General features: G+C 37.4%; 1 protein-coding gene across 1 annotated transcript in view; it reads right to left on the reverse strand.

Moving 5' to 3' along the window:
- The window catches only part of Zfhx4 (zinc finger homeobox 4), a 177,957-nt gene that overhangs the window by 133,425 nt on the left and 25,442 nt on the right, over positions 1-19,090 (reverse strand). Inside the window, exons 2-3 of the mRNA XM_051158525.1 lie at positions 18,944-19,090; positions 17,604-18,106 (exon numbers count right to left, since the gene is read on the reverse strand). The exon at positions 18,944-19,090 is cut by the window's right edge and continues 2,489 nt beyond it. Of these exons, the coding sequence (XP_051014482.1) occupies positions 17,604-18,106; positions 18,944-19,090 (650 nt within the window). The remainder of the gene's footprint in view (positions 1-17,603; positions 18,107-18,943) is intronic.

Below are 19,090 nucleotides of genomic sequence, written 5' to 3' on the forward strand. Positions count from 1 at the left end.
GACCCATAAGATTCCTGTTCAGAAAATAGAATATATATCTATGACCTGGGGATATCTTCCTGTACAGGAAAAGTGGATTCCTGCAACCACAATAAGGCAAACAGCTATCCTAAAAATGTTTTCCTAAAATGATATTCCTATAAAATTCAATCCAGCAGGCTTGGTAGTGTATGTATGTGTGTGTGTGTGTGTGTGTGTGTGTGTGTGTGTGTGTGTGTGTGTGTGTGTGTATGTTGCTACTTCAGGAATTAGAAAATGGTTTATTGTCTCAACAGCTCACCCAAGTGACAAACCTTCAAAAAAAGAGCTATTTTATTTATTTCTTTATTTTTGGTTTTCTGAGGCAGGGGTTTCTCTGTGTAGCCTTACTGTCTTGGACTTGCTTTGTAGACCAGGCTGGCTTGGAACTTGCAGAGATCTGTCTGTTGCCACCTTCCAAGTGCTGGGATTAAAAGGCATGAGCCAACATACCCAGCAATAACATTTTTCATTTTTCTATGTAAAGATTTGCTATATTAACCTGCTACAGTAGGATGTTCATATACAAAAACATGCCAGACTTTTGTCCTTTGAGGGAAAATGATGCACAAGGCAGAGACAATACCATAGGATAGCTTCATGGAACAGACAGTTACAAAGTCCACATCCCTGAAAGGGGGTGTTCCAGAAGTGAGGAGTAAATGCTCATGTCCCTGAGGCTAGTATTTTCCCACCATGGCCACCCCTCCTTTTCTTTTTGAGTATTCAGATCTACAAGCAAGCTATAAAGTCCTACAAACTACCCCAGGTTTGGTTGGCTACCACAACTGTATCTTTAAGTAGAGCTATCTAGAGTTCTGACCATGGGGCTAGTATATTTTATAAAAAGTTCAACAGGGAGTCGACTGGTCAGTTTCATCTTACCTAACATTATCATGTTCTCTTCATATCTGCCAGCTTGAGGTACAGACATTTGTTAGAATGTCTTTTTTTGCATAACATCTTAGGACCCTAGAAGGTTGGGAATGTTTGCTCTCTGACAATAGTGATTTTTAAGATTTTTATGTCTCGACTTGCATGAGAGTCCATCACTAGTGGGCTCACCTTAACTATGAGGAATTGAGTTCAATTTCCCGAAACCCACGTACAAAGAGCTGGCCATGGTGGAAATGGTATGTATGTAATGTTCTTTCTGGAGAAGCAGAGGGAGGAGGGTCCCTGTGCTTGCTGGCGAGTCAGCATAATCTAAGGATTGAGTTCTAGGACATTTAGAAACACTGTCTTAATAAATACAGTGGATGGCACTTGAGGAATTATAGCTGACTTTGTCCTTTAATCTGTGCATACACCCTGCTCACAAACACACATGATGATGATGATGATGGTGATGATGGTAACAGTGACAACATTTTTTATTACCAATACTAAAAGGTATCACTTTATTTCTGCCGTCATCTTCCTTAATATAATCCCAGATTTTCACTTTACCCCAATATTTGAAGTTGTCAATTTATTATAAATAGCGAGGTACTGATGACGTAGACAAGTGTTCCCAACCAAAAGCATTCATTATACTACTGGCTTACAATAGTCAATAGGTATTTCTTTATTTATCAGTTGATTATAAGTTTAATGCTAATTTGTCTCTACTACACTAAACCATAAACTCTGCCAGAGTAAGACCTTTGTTTGTTTTCTGATGCCAGATTCTTATTACCAGGTGGGGCCTGGCAACAAATAAATAAAATGGTTGGACAAAGTAAGGTGTTTTAGATGAGTAGTTCAGCCATCTCTCTACAAAAGTTTTTTTTTTTAGCCTGGCCTCTTATTTATAGGAAAACAACATGAACATACACACCTGAATTAAACAAAACAAAACAAGGACAGCAAAGTGAGGTATAAGTACATTAGTAGTTTCAGATGAGATATTTGTTAAAGCTGGACATAAATTGAGGGCTGAAGACCCAGGTGTGATTAAGTTTATATAGATTTAAAAGACCACTAAGTTAATTCTCCTTCTCAAATTCTATTTGTAACTCAGGACCCATAGCATAGATGGAATGGGGGCTGAGCCAGCCCATAAACTGAAGCAAGGGCAGCATTGGCCACAAAGCTTCCGGGGGGGGGGGTGTTCATTGTTCAGCTGTGAGGTGACTTCCTAACTACTCATTTGCAAACTCTCACTTGACAGACTTGAAAAACTAGACTTAAAGGTGTCATGCATGGTTCCTTTTCTGTAGGCAAGGATGAACACGAAGTGGAAGCACATTAAAAGAAACAAACAGTTATTTTATATGAATATTTAAAATGAGAGCTTCATTTCTCTTCAAGGCAAACTCCATCTGAAGGTCTTTGACAGAGGTAAAGGTAAGAACGGCTTTCCAGATCAAATTGCAGGTACAAATAGTTACCGAGTGAATGCATAGAATTAAAAGTGAAACTATCTTGCAAATAAAAAGAAAGAAGTTATCTTTAACACACAAATCAATGCCAGTAGCAGAGATGTGCTGACAAGACACACCACTCTCCACGTCTAAGAAAAGCATTCTTCATAGAATACATTTTTGAGAGCTATTATTGTACCTTAATTAAGATCTATAGAATTCATTTAGGGGCTGGGGGAGTTTTCACTCCATTAAAAATATACTATGGCACAAAAATAATTGCCAAAAACAACAACAACAAAACCCATGAAGAAGAGAAAGTCACTTAGGCAATTTGACAATGGAAGACAGAAATCTTTTAAACTTGGCTGAAGTTTCATAGAAAATGACAGTACTATGAATGGCTTTTATTGACTATATAGGATATGGCTCAGCATGCTCTATTCAAACTTCACCCTTCATTAATTAATTAATAATAGGGGACACCAAAGGTGATATCATACCTACTCTTATCCAAAGTTACTAATTTAATCAAGCGTTCAGCCTATGGTTCAGTTTTCCTGTTTCCAAATCAGAAAGCAACTTGGAGAACCTTTTACCATGAAACAATATGTAAGGGTATCCTGATTTCCTGCAGAGCTTCTCTTTATTTCATGTTCAAGATAAACAGAGGGAATTGTGCCATGACAGTGTCCTCAGAAACACTGGCAGCTTAACCCCTGACCTCACTGTGCCCATGTCAACAAACCTTACAAAGATCAGGTCTCTGAAAATTGAAAACTTCAAGGGAAATGAGTAATTATTTTAATCTAATAGGGTTGTATCTAGATTAAGTGTGGATAAAATATTATGGCTGCTTTACTCTGAATATTATATTAAATATAGGAACTAGATTGGTTATTTTCCATGACTACAAAAGGGAAAAATAATCCTCCTTATTGTAAGTAATACTCTGAGAAATACTTCTTTTTTGACATCCTGACTATTATGAAAACAAAAACACATGTACTGTAGACCTTACATAGGTAGTGTGGTGGAGGCAGAGGGGGCAAAGACTTTAATTCCTGTAACAGGGCATGTTTACTGCTTTTTAATGAATCTCTTTATTAGAGTTGAAACATATAGTCACTCTTTCTCAGACTTCTCCAAGGGTAGAATCTAATCTTTTCCCAAATATGAAAGGAAATCTACTATAAATTCCTTAATGCCATGATGACACAAATCCTGCTAAATGTATTATAAAAACTACCAAAGCGGAATTCAAGGAGTTTAGGAATGGGCAATAACCCACAGGGAAAAGAAAACACAGAAAAAAGGTAAGTAATTCCTTTCAAAAAGTGGTGATCTTATTGAGGACAGCATATTCATGATTCATGTATTCCCTCTGTGGTTATTTTCCTTGTTTTTTAAATTCAGCACAGTGTTTTTGTTTGTTTGTTTACTAATGTGATAAATGTTTGTGTATTACTAAAGTATTAATTTAATAAAAATATATTTTAATAGATATAAGCTATCTTAATAATATCAATTTTCAGTCTCACATATAATTTACTTGGTAGAATTTTTAAAAAATATATAGTATGATGGAAATAAATGATAACTTTTCAGGCAGTGAAAAGAATATATTATGAATGAAATACTTAATATTCAGACATTCAAAAATGAAGCTGGAATTTTCTATGGAAAGTTTTGCTAACTTGCAATCTTCAAATCCCCGTCTATCTCATTATTATTTTTCTTCTTCTCAAGAGGTACAACCCTACCATGAGCATCTGTGACAGTCATGTCCATACTTCTAGTCTTTTTTTTTTTTTTTTTTTTTTTTTTTTTTGTCATAAACAGAACTTGCCTGGCCAAGTACTATCTCAAGGCAGTTTGTTTACTGTGATGAATTGTCCTGATTAATGATGTAGGGTCTGGAGCCAGACTGAATTCAGATCTAACTTAGCCATCAGTATTACCAGTTATATGAGCTTGGATAGTCAATTAAGTTTTCAATTATATTGCTTTCATCTTCAAATGTCTCTAATAACCATATCTGTGTATAAGACAAGTTGTCATGTATCAATGAGTTGATATATTTAACATCTTAGTAAGAATAGAGGAATGGTTCAGAGAACTGGAGTCTGTTTCTCAGCACCCACCTCGAGTAACCCTGACACCCTCTTCTGTTCTCCACAGGCACCTGCATTCATATTTACATATTCCATACACACATACATACATACATACATACATACATACAATTAGAAATTTAGTGTTAAAGTATTTTTAAAAAGCAACATAAAGAACATAGAATATCATCTTGTCACCATTGAATATATGCCCAATAAATGCTATCATTACATTTCCTCATCAAGCAAGCTGGCAAGAAGGGAGCAGAAAATGAGAAATGCCGCTGGGATAATGAGAAAATTGTGAATTTGTGTGGTGTGTGTGTATGTGTGTGTGTGTGTGTGTGTGTGTGTGTCTGTGTGTTGCTAGTGATTTAGCTCAAGGTCTTCTACATGTTAGACAAGTCTTTGAGGTATTTTACAAAAGACAAGTAGCAGTTAAGTGACCACACATGAAATAAGAAAACACTGACAGTAATAAAAATAAATCTAGGTATATTAGTAATTGCTCTTCCTGAAATCCCACTATAGAGTATCTAACTCAGAGAAATAAAACTGAAGCTTACATAAAAATATTCATAGCATAACTATACATAATAGACATAAAGTAAAAACAACTAAATCTGAGATAAAACAAATAAAAGATACTATATACAAATAACATAGATTTAATAAAGAAATACAGTGTTAAAACATGTGAAAGCATTGGTGAATTTTAAAAACATTATGCTAAGTGATAGAAGCTGCACAAAGAACCCCATGCACTGTGCTTGCATCTATATCAATGACCAGAATAATCACATCTATAGGGACAGAAGGCAATTAGCTGTTGCCAAGGGCCATGGGAGTGAGAGTTCAGGATGGTTGTGGGCAACTAAATTAGTAAAAGATTTCCATTTCAGCAGAGGAAAATAATCTGAAGTCAATTATAATGATGGCCACATAATTCTGTGAATATTTTAAATACTATTCAATTGCATTTGAAATAAATGAAATGCATGGAGTATGATCTGGATCTCAATCAAGTCCTTACAAATAATTATAAAAAAAAATAAAAAGCCAATAGGCATAGTCAAACAGAGGCAAGGCTCAATGGTCTTCAGAAGCTAAACATGTTCGAATTTGTGATATATAAGTTATGTTTCTTTCTGCTCTAACTTACAGCAACTTTCATTGGGCATTTGTCAATACCGGCTGCTAAGTTAAGCACTGAAATTCCTGGCTTCTTCAGTTATTTTTCCAACAGTGATCAATCTATGATGTTGTTTGGGTGCCTGAGTTCCTGTGCTTCAATACCTCTGAGTGTCATGTGGTATCTGTTGTTATTTTAAGAGCAAAGAAAGAATAGAGTACTAAGTAGGTAGATGTGAATTTGAGGAACACTTTAAAAGAAAAAAAAAAAAACTTAAGAGACTTAGTGCAAAAGACTTTGTGAGAAGCAGCCTTCTCTGAGGCTGGGGTCAGATCTGCCTTGTTTAGGGCAGGCAGGATCCATATGCTATTAGTGAAGGCATTTACTTTTTGGAAAACCTATCACTTTTACCAAATCACATCCTGTTCCCTGAACCTTTGATTAGTCATGTGTACATTAAGAACCACTTAGTACTTGCTGCAGACTCTTGCACAATATCATCAAAGGATTATTATCTCTAAGGTCCAAAACCACACTGTACGGGAAGAAATTCCTGCAGTCTACTTTAAAACAAAATAAGGAGTATTACTGATTAACCCATGATCTTCATAAATGTTAATACATTTTCATATATAGAAATCTCTGCCCTCTCTTTGCCTCCCTCTCTCCCTCCCTCCTTCCCTGTCTCTCTCTTCTCCACCTCCATACACAAAATTTGTTCTATGATTTGAGTAATGTACTTATAAGTACGGCTTCAAATATATATACAGAAAATACCAACTGAAGCATAATTTTCATCTTATTTTTATCTTGTTTTCATCTAACACCTTACACATGTGACCCTAAATAGATGCACATTTTTCTTCACTTGTGGAAAGAATTAAAGTGTTCATTTGGGGAAAAAGTGTATCTGTGTATATGTGTTTATTTGATTTCCATGAACTGCGTCTGTATCCAGTGTTTTAAGATGACCAAGTTGCTATCATTAAAGGCCACTGTCCCAGAGAGGAGGAACAAAGTGATAGAGTACATGCTACAAGTGCATTAGATACTCGCTAATCTATTCTGAATCACACATATAAATAAATAAAGGAAAACCTGGGAACCTGGGAAGTTTAGTCTGTTGCTGATGTATGAGAAAAGGTCTATCTAAATATTTAAAAATAATGTTCTAAATCTAAATAGGTCTTCAGAAATACCATGTTAAATTTCCCAATACTTAAGAAATTAAAAGGATCAAAGACTGAATTACTCTGAAGACAGGCTATTTATAAATTTAATTAATTTTATATTATTACAACCAAAATGTTTGACAAAAACAGCTTGAGGGAGGAAAGACTTATTTTAGTTCAGCTGGCAAGGGGGAGTCGAAATCCAGGAACAATGAGAGGGGCATGAGGGCCAGCTGAGTTCACATAAGGGCGGTCCAGGAAGCAGAGAGAGCAGCAGGAAGTGGTCAAGAATAATACATCCCAGCTGGATGTGGTGATGCACCCCTTTAGTTCCAGCACTCAAGAAGGCAGAGGCAGGCATATTTCTGTGAGTTCAAGGACATCCTGGTCTACAAAGTAAGTCCAGGACAGCCAAGGCTACACAGACAAACCCTGTCTCAAAAAACAAAAACAAAAACAAAAACAAAATAAAACAAAAAACAGAAACAAATACAAAACAAAATAAAATTCAGTAACAACAAACAAAGACTCCTTATCTCTCTGAACAAGGCCCCATCAGCTGGGGACGAAACATTCTTAATATGAGACACCAGATTCAAATCATAATCCTTTGCATCTATTTTTTAAATAATTTGTATAGGAGACTGGAAAAAGATCTGAAGGAATATTCATTACTGAAAAAGTTGATGCTTCTACCTTAACAAGTATTTCTGTTTTACCTATTGGGTTTTTCTAATAAAAATTTAAGAAAACAGACAAAAATCCAATAATGAGATGGTATTCCTTCCTTGAATCCCTTCCCACTCTAGAATTAATTCCTATTTCATGATGATGATGATGAAGATGACGACAGAACTTAATTTCACCAATTATTTCTCAAAAAATGTTGACGGACAAAAAATGTCTTATAAAAGGACAATAATTCTAAAATTACAGTGCAAACAAAAGTTTTCAGCCTTTTCAATTATTATATAACATAAATTCACCATTAGAACAAATTCTGAAAGACAAATTCTTATGCTTGAATAATTCTTATTTAGGCTGTGAGATTTCAAAACATCACTAGTAATTCTGCAGAAAACTTCTGGTTAGTGCTGAAAACACATCGTCAAAGTGCACATGTGATGGCAATAAGTATTTCTGCCCAGTACCTTGTATTTAAACACTGGATAATTTTAGTCTTGGAAGACTTATGTTCTCAGCTGCTGCCATCCCTAGGCTTACCAAATGGACAGTTAAAACTATCTAGAGCCTTTGTAAACTACACCCAACAGAGATAACAAGGTGTCCTAAACTGCTTTACACACACCAACTGCAGACATCCTTATCAGTAGCAAGTCTGTCCTTCCAAAGCTCAGACAATTCTCACTTTCCAATAAAAAAAACCATTACATCAGTAAATATGATCGACATCATATATGTGACTGAGCAAACCAATCTTACAGGGTCACGTAGCTAAGTTTAAGTTTCCTCAAACTCTATTAGCAGCCAACGTAAGTGCTAGCCTGAGGTAGATGATAAATAGATAGATAGATAGATAGATAGATAGATAGATAGATAGAGGCTGAATTCAAGCTAAAAGAGAACATGAAGAGAAGAAAGAGGAAAAATGGAGAGTGATAGATGATAAAGGTGATAAATGAGGTTCTGGTTCACAAAAATATACTGTGATTCAAAGGTAGAAATAAAAATTTAAAATACAAAAGTAATTCAAAACAGCAGGCTATTTTAAGCAATTCTAACAAGTGATCAGGACTCATCCAAGAGTTGTAAAGATGCTAGGGAAAACAGAGGTGGCTCACACTCTTGATGAGCAACTGCTCCAGCTGTTCTTGAGCAGCCAGCTGAAAGCATGCTGAGGTCCATTCCACCATCTCCTCTGTCAGAGCAGTGGGGCACCATTAGTGCATTATGTTTGAGGTGCCCCTGGTGACCTAAGTGAATTAATGTGCCCTCCAAAAGGGGCTTAACTTGCGAGCGCCAGCACAAAAGGTGATAAACATTCAATTAGTCAATCCTGTTTAGTACACCAAACACCCAAACATGCCAATACAAGTAAGTAGCTGAAAGCAAAAGAGTCCCATTGAGACAAGAAATACTCAGGGGACCACTTAACTACTAGTGTCCCCTCCCCAGCTAGTAGATTGCTGATTTAAGAGTGTCCTGTCATTTCAGCACATGGCATTTGTGTATACAGACCCACTGGTCAGGTCCCACTCTCCCTGGCTAGACCTTTTGGAAAACCTGCTGGTTTAGAGATGTGCAGATGGTATCAAACATGATGACGCGGAAGACAAAGTGACTAAACTTATTAGGTGGCAGCCTCTCTGCTTTCGTGCACCAGCTTTTGCTGTCCTCAAACAGAAAAGGCTTTTCTCATTGATGAGACACTACAAATGTGCCTGGGCCTGGGCCGGAAGAAGCACAGGACTACAACTCAAGACCAGGATCTTACACTCTGCCAGGACCTGCGAAACCCCTGAATCTTGATTTCCTCATATGCTTAAATGTAAATAATTGTGTATAAGTCTTTGGAAGAGTGATGAGACAATGTACGTGTAACATTCAAATTCTAATTTTGGTCAGTACATGCTCTTTCCTCAAACAGTAGTCCAATTGTAGAAGGAAAAAACAAAGAACAGTAAATCCTCAATATGGTTTCATTGTCAGCAGACCATCCGGCATCATAAGAAAGAATATTTTTGGAAAGGAGGCTCCCTAGTATACCATCAATCACAGAAAGACAGAGAACCATGGACTGCACTAATAAATGAAGATTCTTTGCAACCGAATACATAGTTACAAATGAAAAATTTATTATTTTAAAAGCTGTTCTATAAAACTGGTGTCACTGTGCAGTTGGGTCTGTCTTTTTGCTCACAACCTTGCTTTCCATCACTTTGATCATCACATATCCAGGTATACATTCCTTCAACCTTCAACTGCCTCTGTACTACTCCTTAAAACTTGCTTGAGGGGGTCTGAAAAGAGATTCCAGTCTCTAAAGTGATTGCTACCCAAGCCTGAGGCCCTACGTTTAGGTTCCCCATATCTACACAAAGAGCCTAGCACGGCGGTGTTGGCCTGTAAGCCCAGCACTAAGGAGAACCAAGGAAACTCATTTCCCAGCCAGTCTAGCAGAATCTATGAGCTTCAAGTTCAGTGAAAGACCCTGTTTCAATAAATAAGAGTGGAGCGCAACAAGGTCAGACACCTGATGTATACCTCTGGCCTCTATCAATAGATGTGTGGATGTGTTAGTGTAGCTGTCCTTACTCACATGCCATGTGCACATGTGCACACACACACACACACACACACACACACACACACACACAATTTGCTTGAAGGGCAAATATAACCCCAGGTTACTCCTTTATCTAGATGAGAGGGGAATATATATTTTATGCTATCAATACTTCCCTTGATAAAAAGGTTTTAGGTGAATCTATTCCCATATGCTTTTATATGCACATTATATATACACACATTATGTAAAATATATTATGCTATAAAAGTGTCTTTCCTTATAAGTATTAAAAACAGGATTTGATTTCTTTCATCTCTTTCCTCACAACAGGATCTCACTGTGGCCCAGGTTGGGCTCATAACCTTCCTACCTCAGTATCCTAAGTGCTGACATTATGTGTGCCATAGCTCATAAGACATCGGATTATTAATTAAATATTATATAGCCAAATGAAACAAAATATTGCTATGCACAACTCTTATCTGTGGCAATAACTGTAACAAGTCAACATCATGATGTTCCTTTAGGGGAAACTCTCGCTAACTGTATTGTAAACTGTATCTAAGTTGGTTTTCCAGGATACGTATTAAAGTAGCATGCTGATTCTGCAGAGGGGTTGAAAGCTCTTTCTTGCATTAAACTTTTTAAACATTAACTCTCATCTTAAATTTATCAATAAATTGTTGCTATGAAATAGATTATGACAAGATACACGAATATGATTATAGTGATCTAGGAACGACTCAAGTTTGTGACACACACAGACTTGTTACTCTCTTACTAAGCATGGCTGAAGACAGCAGGGAACCTCTGAGTGCCCAGATTTAACTCGGAGGTTTTCTGGATGTCCCTGAGGCCAAGTTCAACTTGCAGGTGTGAAGAGCAGTTTGGAAAATGCAATCCCAGAAAACTCTGTTTCTGTGCATCACGCAGGAAGTCAGCTTATTATCCACAGCATTAATGGGCACACTCATTATGTCCTTATGTTCAAATCCTGCTACATGGGAAGTGCTCAATGAGTGCTCTGTTATGAAGACAAGAAGCAACAGATCACCAAGGTATTCATTCTGAAAATAAAGCTGTGACTCTGTGTCAGCATCAATCAGTACACCTATGCTACAGAGTCCAGGAAAACATGTCCTGATGGTGAGGGGTTGCTCTATGTTTATGGTCCCTGTTTACCCTTTTAATAAGTCACATCCTCTCATGATCTCCTGAAAGCTACTGGTAGTGTGAGGGGAAATCACCCTTAATGCTTGGATTGTCTAAAAAAAAAAAAAAATGAGTACATTTCCCTGTCTGTGTGAACTCCACCTTAGCATGGGCCCAGACTGAAAGAGACTTGCTAAGCATCTGCAGTTGGGCTTGGGCAGGCCAGATGTTCTGGAAGCAGAACTGTGGTCATTATGCACATGCCAGCTCCTCCTCGCTCCACCCCAGGCCAAGACCCTTTCAGCAGCGTGAGGCCTGCCTAACATATGACTGTGGCTGCACTGCTGTGTGCCAGCCCTTTGAGCACTTCAACAACTGCCTCCCAGCTCCACGGGAAAAGGACAGAGTAAGCCAAGGGGAACTGCATGAGGACCCAGAATTATGTGATGACACTTTGTTCATTTTACCTAAGTGATTGCAGGACAGGCCACAAATAAGACACTTGATATTTTGGGATAAAATTTCAAGTTAGATAGAATAAGCACAAAATACAGAAATGTGTGAATCAGAAAGTCCATGCTGCCATCTTCCTGGAGTGAACAGGAGTGCCAAGCTGTTGACTAGGCTTCTGCAGTGTGCTTGTGGGGGGGGGGGGGTCGGCAGGAGTTGTATGCATGTGGGGTGTGTGTGTTCTGAAGCAATGAATGAAAAAAACTCCAGGAAAAGAGTTTCAACTGGCTCCCTCAGCCCTAACCCATCTCCATCCACCTAACAGAAATGTGTCCAGAGTAAGCAAATACCTTGACAACAGTTCATCCTGAAACAGACTAGAAAGTCATTTACAATTGCAGGTGCTTCTCTGTTTCCCCTTAATTAAAAGAATGCTTATGTAGAATTGCTTAGCAAGTTAGGTAATCTTGCAACATGGACTCCTCTCATGAGCAGAAGATCAATTGGGAAGCAGAGTGGCTTCACAACACACAGAGGGAGGCAAAGGCCCAGGTTAAGGAAAGACATACACATACTAAAGACAGGAGGCCACAAGATGTCACAATTTCTTTCTTTCTTTCTTTCTTTCTTTCTTTCTTTCTTTCTTTCTTTCTTTCTTTCCTTCTTTCTTTTTCTTCAAAACTCTGCCTATGTTTGGTAAGAATTTCACACTGTTATTTTTTTACTCTGGCTGGCATGGATATAAGTTTGGCTAAAATTAATCCACTACTGAGTTATTTTTTTTCATCTTGGAGGAGACAAAGGGTTCTCAGCTCACATTGTACCTTAGTACTTGCCACATGAGTACAGTGACAGAAATCTACGTGTGTACTGAAGTAGCCTGGTTTGCACATGGCTACAGACCAGGCAACATTACTCTTGGAAACAGAAGGCTGTGTAGTCAGGAAGGCCAGGCAATTACAGTGTGATCTGAAAACACCCATGATTTATTAGTTGTTATTAGCTAAGCAGTTCCTCTTTATTTGATCTGTGTATTTATTAGTTCTAAGTATTATGCAAGCATGGATTGTTCTACTGTAGAAATTACTTTTTCAACCTCTGCCTGTCTTTTAATATGAGAATACAATGGAATAATAATTTGAATTGTGATTATTTACAAAAAAAAAAAATCCTACGACTAGAATTAAATTTCACACTGCTTTTCAACCTTGAAATGAACATTAATGTGAAACTAATACAAAAAGTGCAAAAATATTTCCATATTCAGGTTAATGTTTAGTCAGGGAAAAGAATAGCTTCTGTTTATCTCAGAAAACAGCTTTCTTCATCTAAACAAATGCCGAGAATAAGATTAAGAAAAGTCTGCTTGGATTTCTCAGAACTTCCACATACTGCAATCTCCTTTTATACAATCACCTTTATGCAAATGTGTACTGCACCATCTCCTAAGCGCTTTCACCGTCACACAAGGACAATGACAAAAAGAAAAGCTATATATCTGGAATATTTGATTTTAAATCGCAAAGTTGGACTTGGTCATATGGTTATGAAAACACCTGTGGCTCACTGGTAACTTCAAACCATTCGGTGTTTTCGACTAATAAAACAGCCAAGGGGTAGGCAATGGCAATTATTCTATGGTTGGGTTGTTTTCTTTGCACATACTTCTCTCACTGTGTGTCCTTCATTCTCTTCCATGTCGCTCCTCCCTTCACCTTGAGTTTTAGATCTTCACCTGGGTCTTTTCTTTAATCTATACCATAAGTAACGAGAAAAGGTGAAAAGTGTTCCTTGGGTCAGTGTTACCCTACAGGTAGCTAGGACTAAACCTCGTGTGTGCAGCTCTGCTCACTGTGGAGACAGGCTAGCACTTCAATGCGTTTAGCCTCTGTGACATCCAAATAGCAAACCAGCATCGAGAAACTCAGATAGGCTCCTTTGCCTCACTGCTAGCAGAAGCAGGGAGGAAAACAGCTCATGGAGTTAAGCTTTTGACTTTGAACCAGAAAACTGTGAACACTCATACATTCACACAGTAGGAGGAGGGCTGCCTGAGGACACACGACGGCTAAGCATGGGTATGTTGCACACAGGGCAATAGTTAAGTCAATAGGCTGGCCAGAAAGGCCAGTCTTGCCGAGCCAACAATATATTCCAGTGGAGTCTGGAATAATGCCCAAGCTTTGCTTGATTGTCCTAACTTTCATGTCTAAAGCTAAGTGGTTGTCATTACAAGTTTCCACTAGACTCGTCAGAAAATGCCAGGGCTCGTGGAAGAAGCAGAGCAAATTACAATACATTTGTAAAGCGAAGGCTGAGAAGGAGTAAAGGAGGTCCTCAGGTGGTTGTTTGGTTCCTTATATCATAAAATCATGTAGGAAGGACCCAGTGGGTGAAAACCAACTCAATCAAACTTCTAGGAGAATATAAAGGCATGAAATTTTTAAAAGTATAATGTAGCCTAGTAAATTGGCTATCTTAAAACCACTGTTATGTATTTACATATGCATATATATGGTTATTAACTTGTAAGGCCCATTTTAACTGTCTGCACTCTTAGCATTTATTAGCTTCACTTTAATTGTGCACCCAACATTAAAAGGGAAATTTGAGGATAATGTAAATTTTTTTCTGTTTCATTTTCCTTGACTAATTTTCTTTCATCATTAAAGTTTCTGGAGGAAAAATATGCAAAGATAAGATTATATTATAGCTTCAGACAACTTCACTTGAAAAAATGGGAAAGATTTTAAATAATAACAGAGTTGCTTTTAAAAAAAAAATTAAAAACTAAGGAAAGTGAAACTGCCAAAAATGAGTACAGCTTTGAGTTTTTTTTTTCTTTCAGTCGTTTTTAGAAATAGGCATAATGGTTTTTTTTTCCAGTCATCATTAGCAATAGATATAACAGGTTTTTTTATTTATTTCATTTTGCCCATATGGAAAGATCATCAACACAGTCTCCCTCTGGGTTCTTTGCCAAAATACCAAAGCCCACAAGCCATCTACCTTAAACATAAAAGGAGAGGTGTTGTTCTGGTCAAATAAAGAATAATTTTTACTACCTCCCATCTAATGTTAAATGTGCCTAAATCCTGCCAAATACATTAAAACAACATCTGTAAAACAGATTTTCATTAAATTGATCAGTTTAAAGTTAAGCAGCTCAGCAGATGATGCTTTCATGCTAACCCTTAACCTTTAACTTTTAACCCCCTTAAACAGAATAAAGGCAGATGGCTCTTTTAGGTGAAGCTTCTTCAGCCTGACAGTACAACAAGCAGAGTGTTTTATTCAAACTGAACTGACATATCACTACATTTAGAGTGTTATGAATCAATATGTTGTCAATAATGAGCAAAGCTGTTTCCTTGCAGCTCTGTACCTGCCTTACGACTGTTAACTTGCACTTTCCTCTAATGTCTAAATAATTCACAACGTGAAATGGTGCAAATTAAACTCTTAATGAAAATAAATTTTATAGAAAAGATTATTGTCTAGCCATTAACTCTGAAACTATTTTAAGTCTAATTTTAATATTTAAGCCATATGATAAACCATGTTTTGTTCCTAGGCCCAAGTCAATTTGTTAGGTTCTCATTTAAAAGCAATTAATGTTACTTATGAACTAATTTTATTTTTCTGAGACAAGCCAGCCAAGCTAATCTCCTCATCACTGCTTGAAATGCTCACATAGTTTCTGAATTGAGTTCGGAAATATCATGTTTAATACACAACTACTCTGGATTAGTTTTTCTAACTATTTCTAGAACTATGCCAAAAAAAGTTGAATTGTCAGATAACAGATTTCTGTACTCATGTACTTCTTGATGTTCTTTGAATTTAATGTAACTTTTTTCATAATAACTTTTTGTCTGCTGACCATGTTTAAGTAATCTATTGGGTATACTTCGATAATTAAGGGACACAGAACCCAAAAGGGCACATTATATCTTTAAGATGAGTGTACATCTTCTGCTTATGGGATCTAATGTGCTTTGGGCATTAAAGCCTTCTTTGGAATCACACATTTATCATACTAGGTCTTTACTGATTCAAAGTCATTGTCCATCTGTACCTCAAGGAACTTTAAGACAAACACTGGAACTTGGTAAATGGCTCTGAAGGAGTAAGATAGCCAAGTCATGCTTATGGAAAGAATTGCATGAACTTACACACACACACACACACACACACACACACACACACACACACACACCCCTGAGCACATATAAAGAATTATCAGACAGTTTGATTAAATAAGCTTTCCTAAGAAAATAAACAATAACATTCTCCCTTTCACTAGGTTTCCACCTGAGAGTAATAAAATAGAAAAATCTGTACATTTATATCTCTTATGCACAACATGTTAATTTAAAGTGTTAGAAGAACTGCATGAATATAAACACAGTTCATGAATATTCTATATAGCTCCCAGGGTCTAAATCTATTATTTATACAAGTTTAATGTTTGGTGTTTTTTTTTCTCCTAGGTATTCTAAAACTTTTAATAGGTCAGGTATCAACAGGAAAAAAAAAAGTAGGCAATTGAACAGTTGTCAACTGTTGCTGCAAAACTCATGAATTATAATACAATTAATCCTTTATATTATATTTTCAATAGCACTGAGGTAGAAGCATTCCATCTTACAGGAGGACCTGTACTCCCCACAAACAGAGCAGCCCAAACCTAATGCTTTCATTATCGATCCACACAGTGCCAATATTGCAGGAACAGTGTTACAGATTCTCACAGGGAGACTGTAGGTTTTGTGCACAGTACATCTATCTAAAATTTAAACTGGAACAACCCAAGTGCACAGCACCAGACCAATGCAAATAAACAATTCCTGAGCCTAACCCAGATGGCCACATCTGCTTTTGCTGTGCTGTTTGCAATTTTAAATAGGATTAGAAAAGCTATAGGTACTATAATTGTTGGTTGACTCCTGATAGTATAGTTATCACTGATTTCTAGTATAAATCAATAGATAACACTTGCAAAATAGATTTTGTAATCATATTTAGAGCTTGTTACAATGACTAATGGTTTGCAATATTTTCTGAATTTTAATATCCTCTAGACAAAAGAAGTTTTTTAATAAGTAACCAAGTTATTCATCAAAGAAATGAATGTGCTACACTTGTACAGGAACCAAGACTATCAAGACAACCCAGTGAAGTAACTACAGAAAATAAATTCATCAGACATTAGGGTTCAGAAAACAGCAAGAGGAGTTGTGCAACACATGCTGTTCATCACTCTCAGGTATGAATAACATCTGAATAGTTTTTCTTAGTAAGGATAAAAGGGCACTTGTCATCTTAGTAGCATATTGATATATGCCACACCCTTTTGAGAAAAGAGAAAACATTACAAGGGAAAACAATCATGAAAAAAAAAAAAAAAAAAAAAAAAAAAAAAAAAAAAAAAAAAAAAAAAACCAAGCCAACAGAGTTTCTTTGAGGAGACTTCCAACTGGTGCAACAGACGGTTGCGTTTATTCTGTGTCACTGGGACTGCATATACACAGACAACCTGTTTTGGTCTCTCTTGTTCTTCACCAAACAAATGATACATCTACGGTGGAAGTACTGTCTGTATCCTTTGCTCCCTACAACCATTAAACACTTGGTGGTATTATGTTTTTGTTTATAAAAAAAGCAATAAAAACAATAAATAAAGCATAACTTTAAAATACTGTTTTCCTAATGACAATATCCAGAAAACATTCTTGTGTTGTAGGCAGCCAGTGGAGCAATCTGTGCCCCTGAGAGAGGTGAAGAAAGTCAAGGAGCACGTCCCTCATTTTCACTGGCCTGCATTCCATATACCTCTAGGAGTGGTAACAGAAACTCTGCATCTTGATCCTTGTACCTACCCTCTCCTTGCCCATATATGCTCCACACTCTGAAATAGTTAACGCCTTTGTCTACTCTGTGCCAATGAAAATGGATGGCATGGCTTACCTTGTAGAGTCTCAGGGCTGCCTCGTGCCTGTGATTGGTGGTATGCAGACGTAATTTATCCACACTGTTGGTGTAGTAGTCGCAGGCGTTGCACTTTAGGTGCACAGGGTTGCCAATGGCAATGCACTTCAGCCTCCACTCATTGCTTTTGCCCCCTTCTTTGATGTGGGCCACCAGTTGGTATTTCTGCATATGCTTATCAGTCTTGCAGTGGAGCTGGAAGTTGGCTTTGAGCTGCGTGTTGTAGTTGCAGAGCTTGCACTGGTAGATATCTCCAATTACAGCCCTCCACTCCTCCTCAGGGAGAGAGCGCTCGCTGTTCACATGCACACTTAGAGCCTCCAGGCTGTCAGAGGTGAATTTGTTGCAAACAGCACACTGGAATAGCTTCAGCGCCGGGTCACTGATATAAGGTGACAGCTCTCCTGCAGTAAGGAGGGACAGGTCATCACCCATTAGCTGACCACTGGCAAGCCGGATTTCAGGCGGCAGCTCATTATTTACTACAGGGGGAAAAAATTAAAAGGAAAAATAGAGACTAGAAAACACAGCACACATGAAAGAATGTAAAATAAAGTCTTGACAAGGAATGTGCTTTCTCTAGAGCTTAAACTATAAAAAGCTGTAATAGGATTGAATCAGGATCAATTACAATCATCCTTTTCAACTTCTAAATTCCCTCATCAGATAGCTTTAATTACTCCTACTGGGCATGATGTCATTCTGAAATTTGTATTTTCCAGTACCATCAAGTTGATCAATGCCATAACAAAACAGTCACATGTTTGTGATTTAAGAGTCTAGATAGACTTACATAAACACTAATTGTTCTTTCCCAATTTGTCTTAAAGCTTGATGGTATTTGCCTAATTCTGCACTGGTTGCCTATAATGCACTCCCAAATACCTGGATAAGAAAATGGTATTATTGTAGGATCAATTATGAGCAATCATAGCCATTAAAACATCTTTGAAAAAATATTTAATTAAAAGCATGATAGCTTAAGCTTGATATCTTGGGGAATAATCATGCAAACTAAACCTGCAAATTCTGTCAAGTTCATGGCTAACGATGGCGAACAAGGTGTGTAAATTAGCATTTTTAATGGACCTATCAAATGTGGACAATTTTGCTAACTTCTCATATGATGTAACTAATCTCTTAACTCTTTGCTCTCTGAGTTTCGTTCAGCTTTGACGTAGACACAGGGACAGTTTGCCCATACAGCTTAAGAGAAAACCCTTTCTAGTGACCTGTCCCAGTTCGCTAGCGCTCCCCAAGGAGAGGCCAATGAACATATGATTCGGAACGGACCTTAGCACAGAACAGGAAATACTAACCAAGTCCCGGCGCCAAAGCGGCTGCTGTAGCTGAGTCTAGCTGGAATGGGTTAATCATGAGCTGAGGGTCTGCAGGATTTTCCAGCTTCATGCCGGTCAAGCCGATGTTCTGAGCCAGGTAATACTGGTAGAGCTCGGCCTCGGCGG

Source organism: Acomys russatus, chromosome 2 (assembly GCF_903995435.1).
Source record: "Acomys russatus chromosome 2, mAcoRus1.1, whole genome shotgun sequence".
Classification (NCBI taxonomy): Eukaryota; Metazoa; Chordata; class Mammalia; order Rodentia; family Muridae; genus Acomys; species Acomys russatus.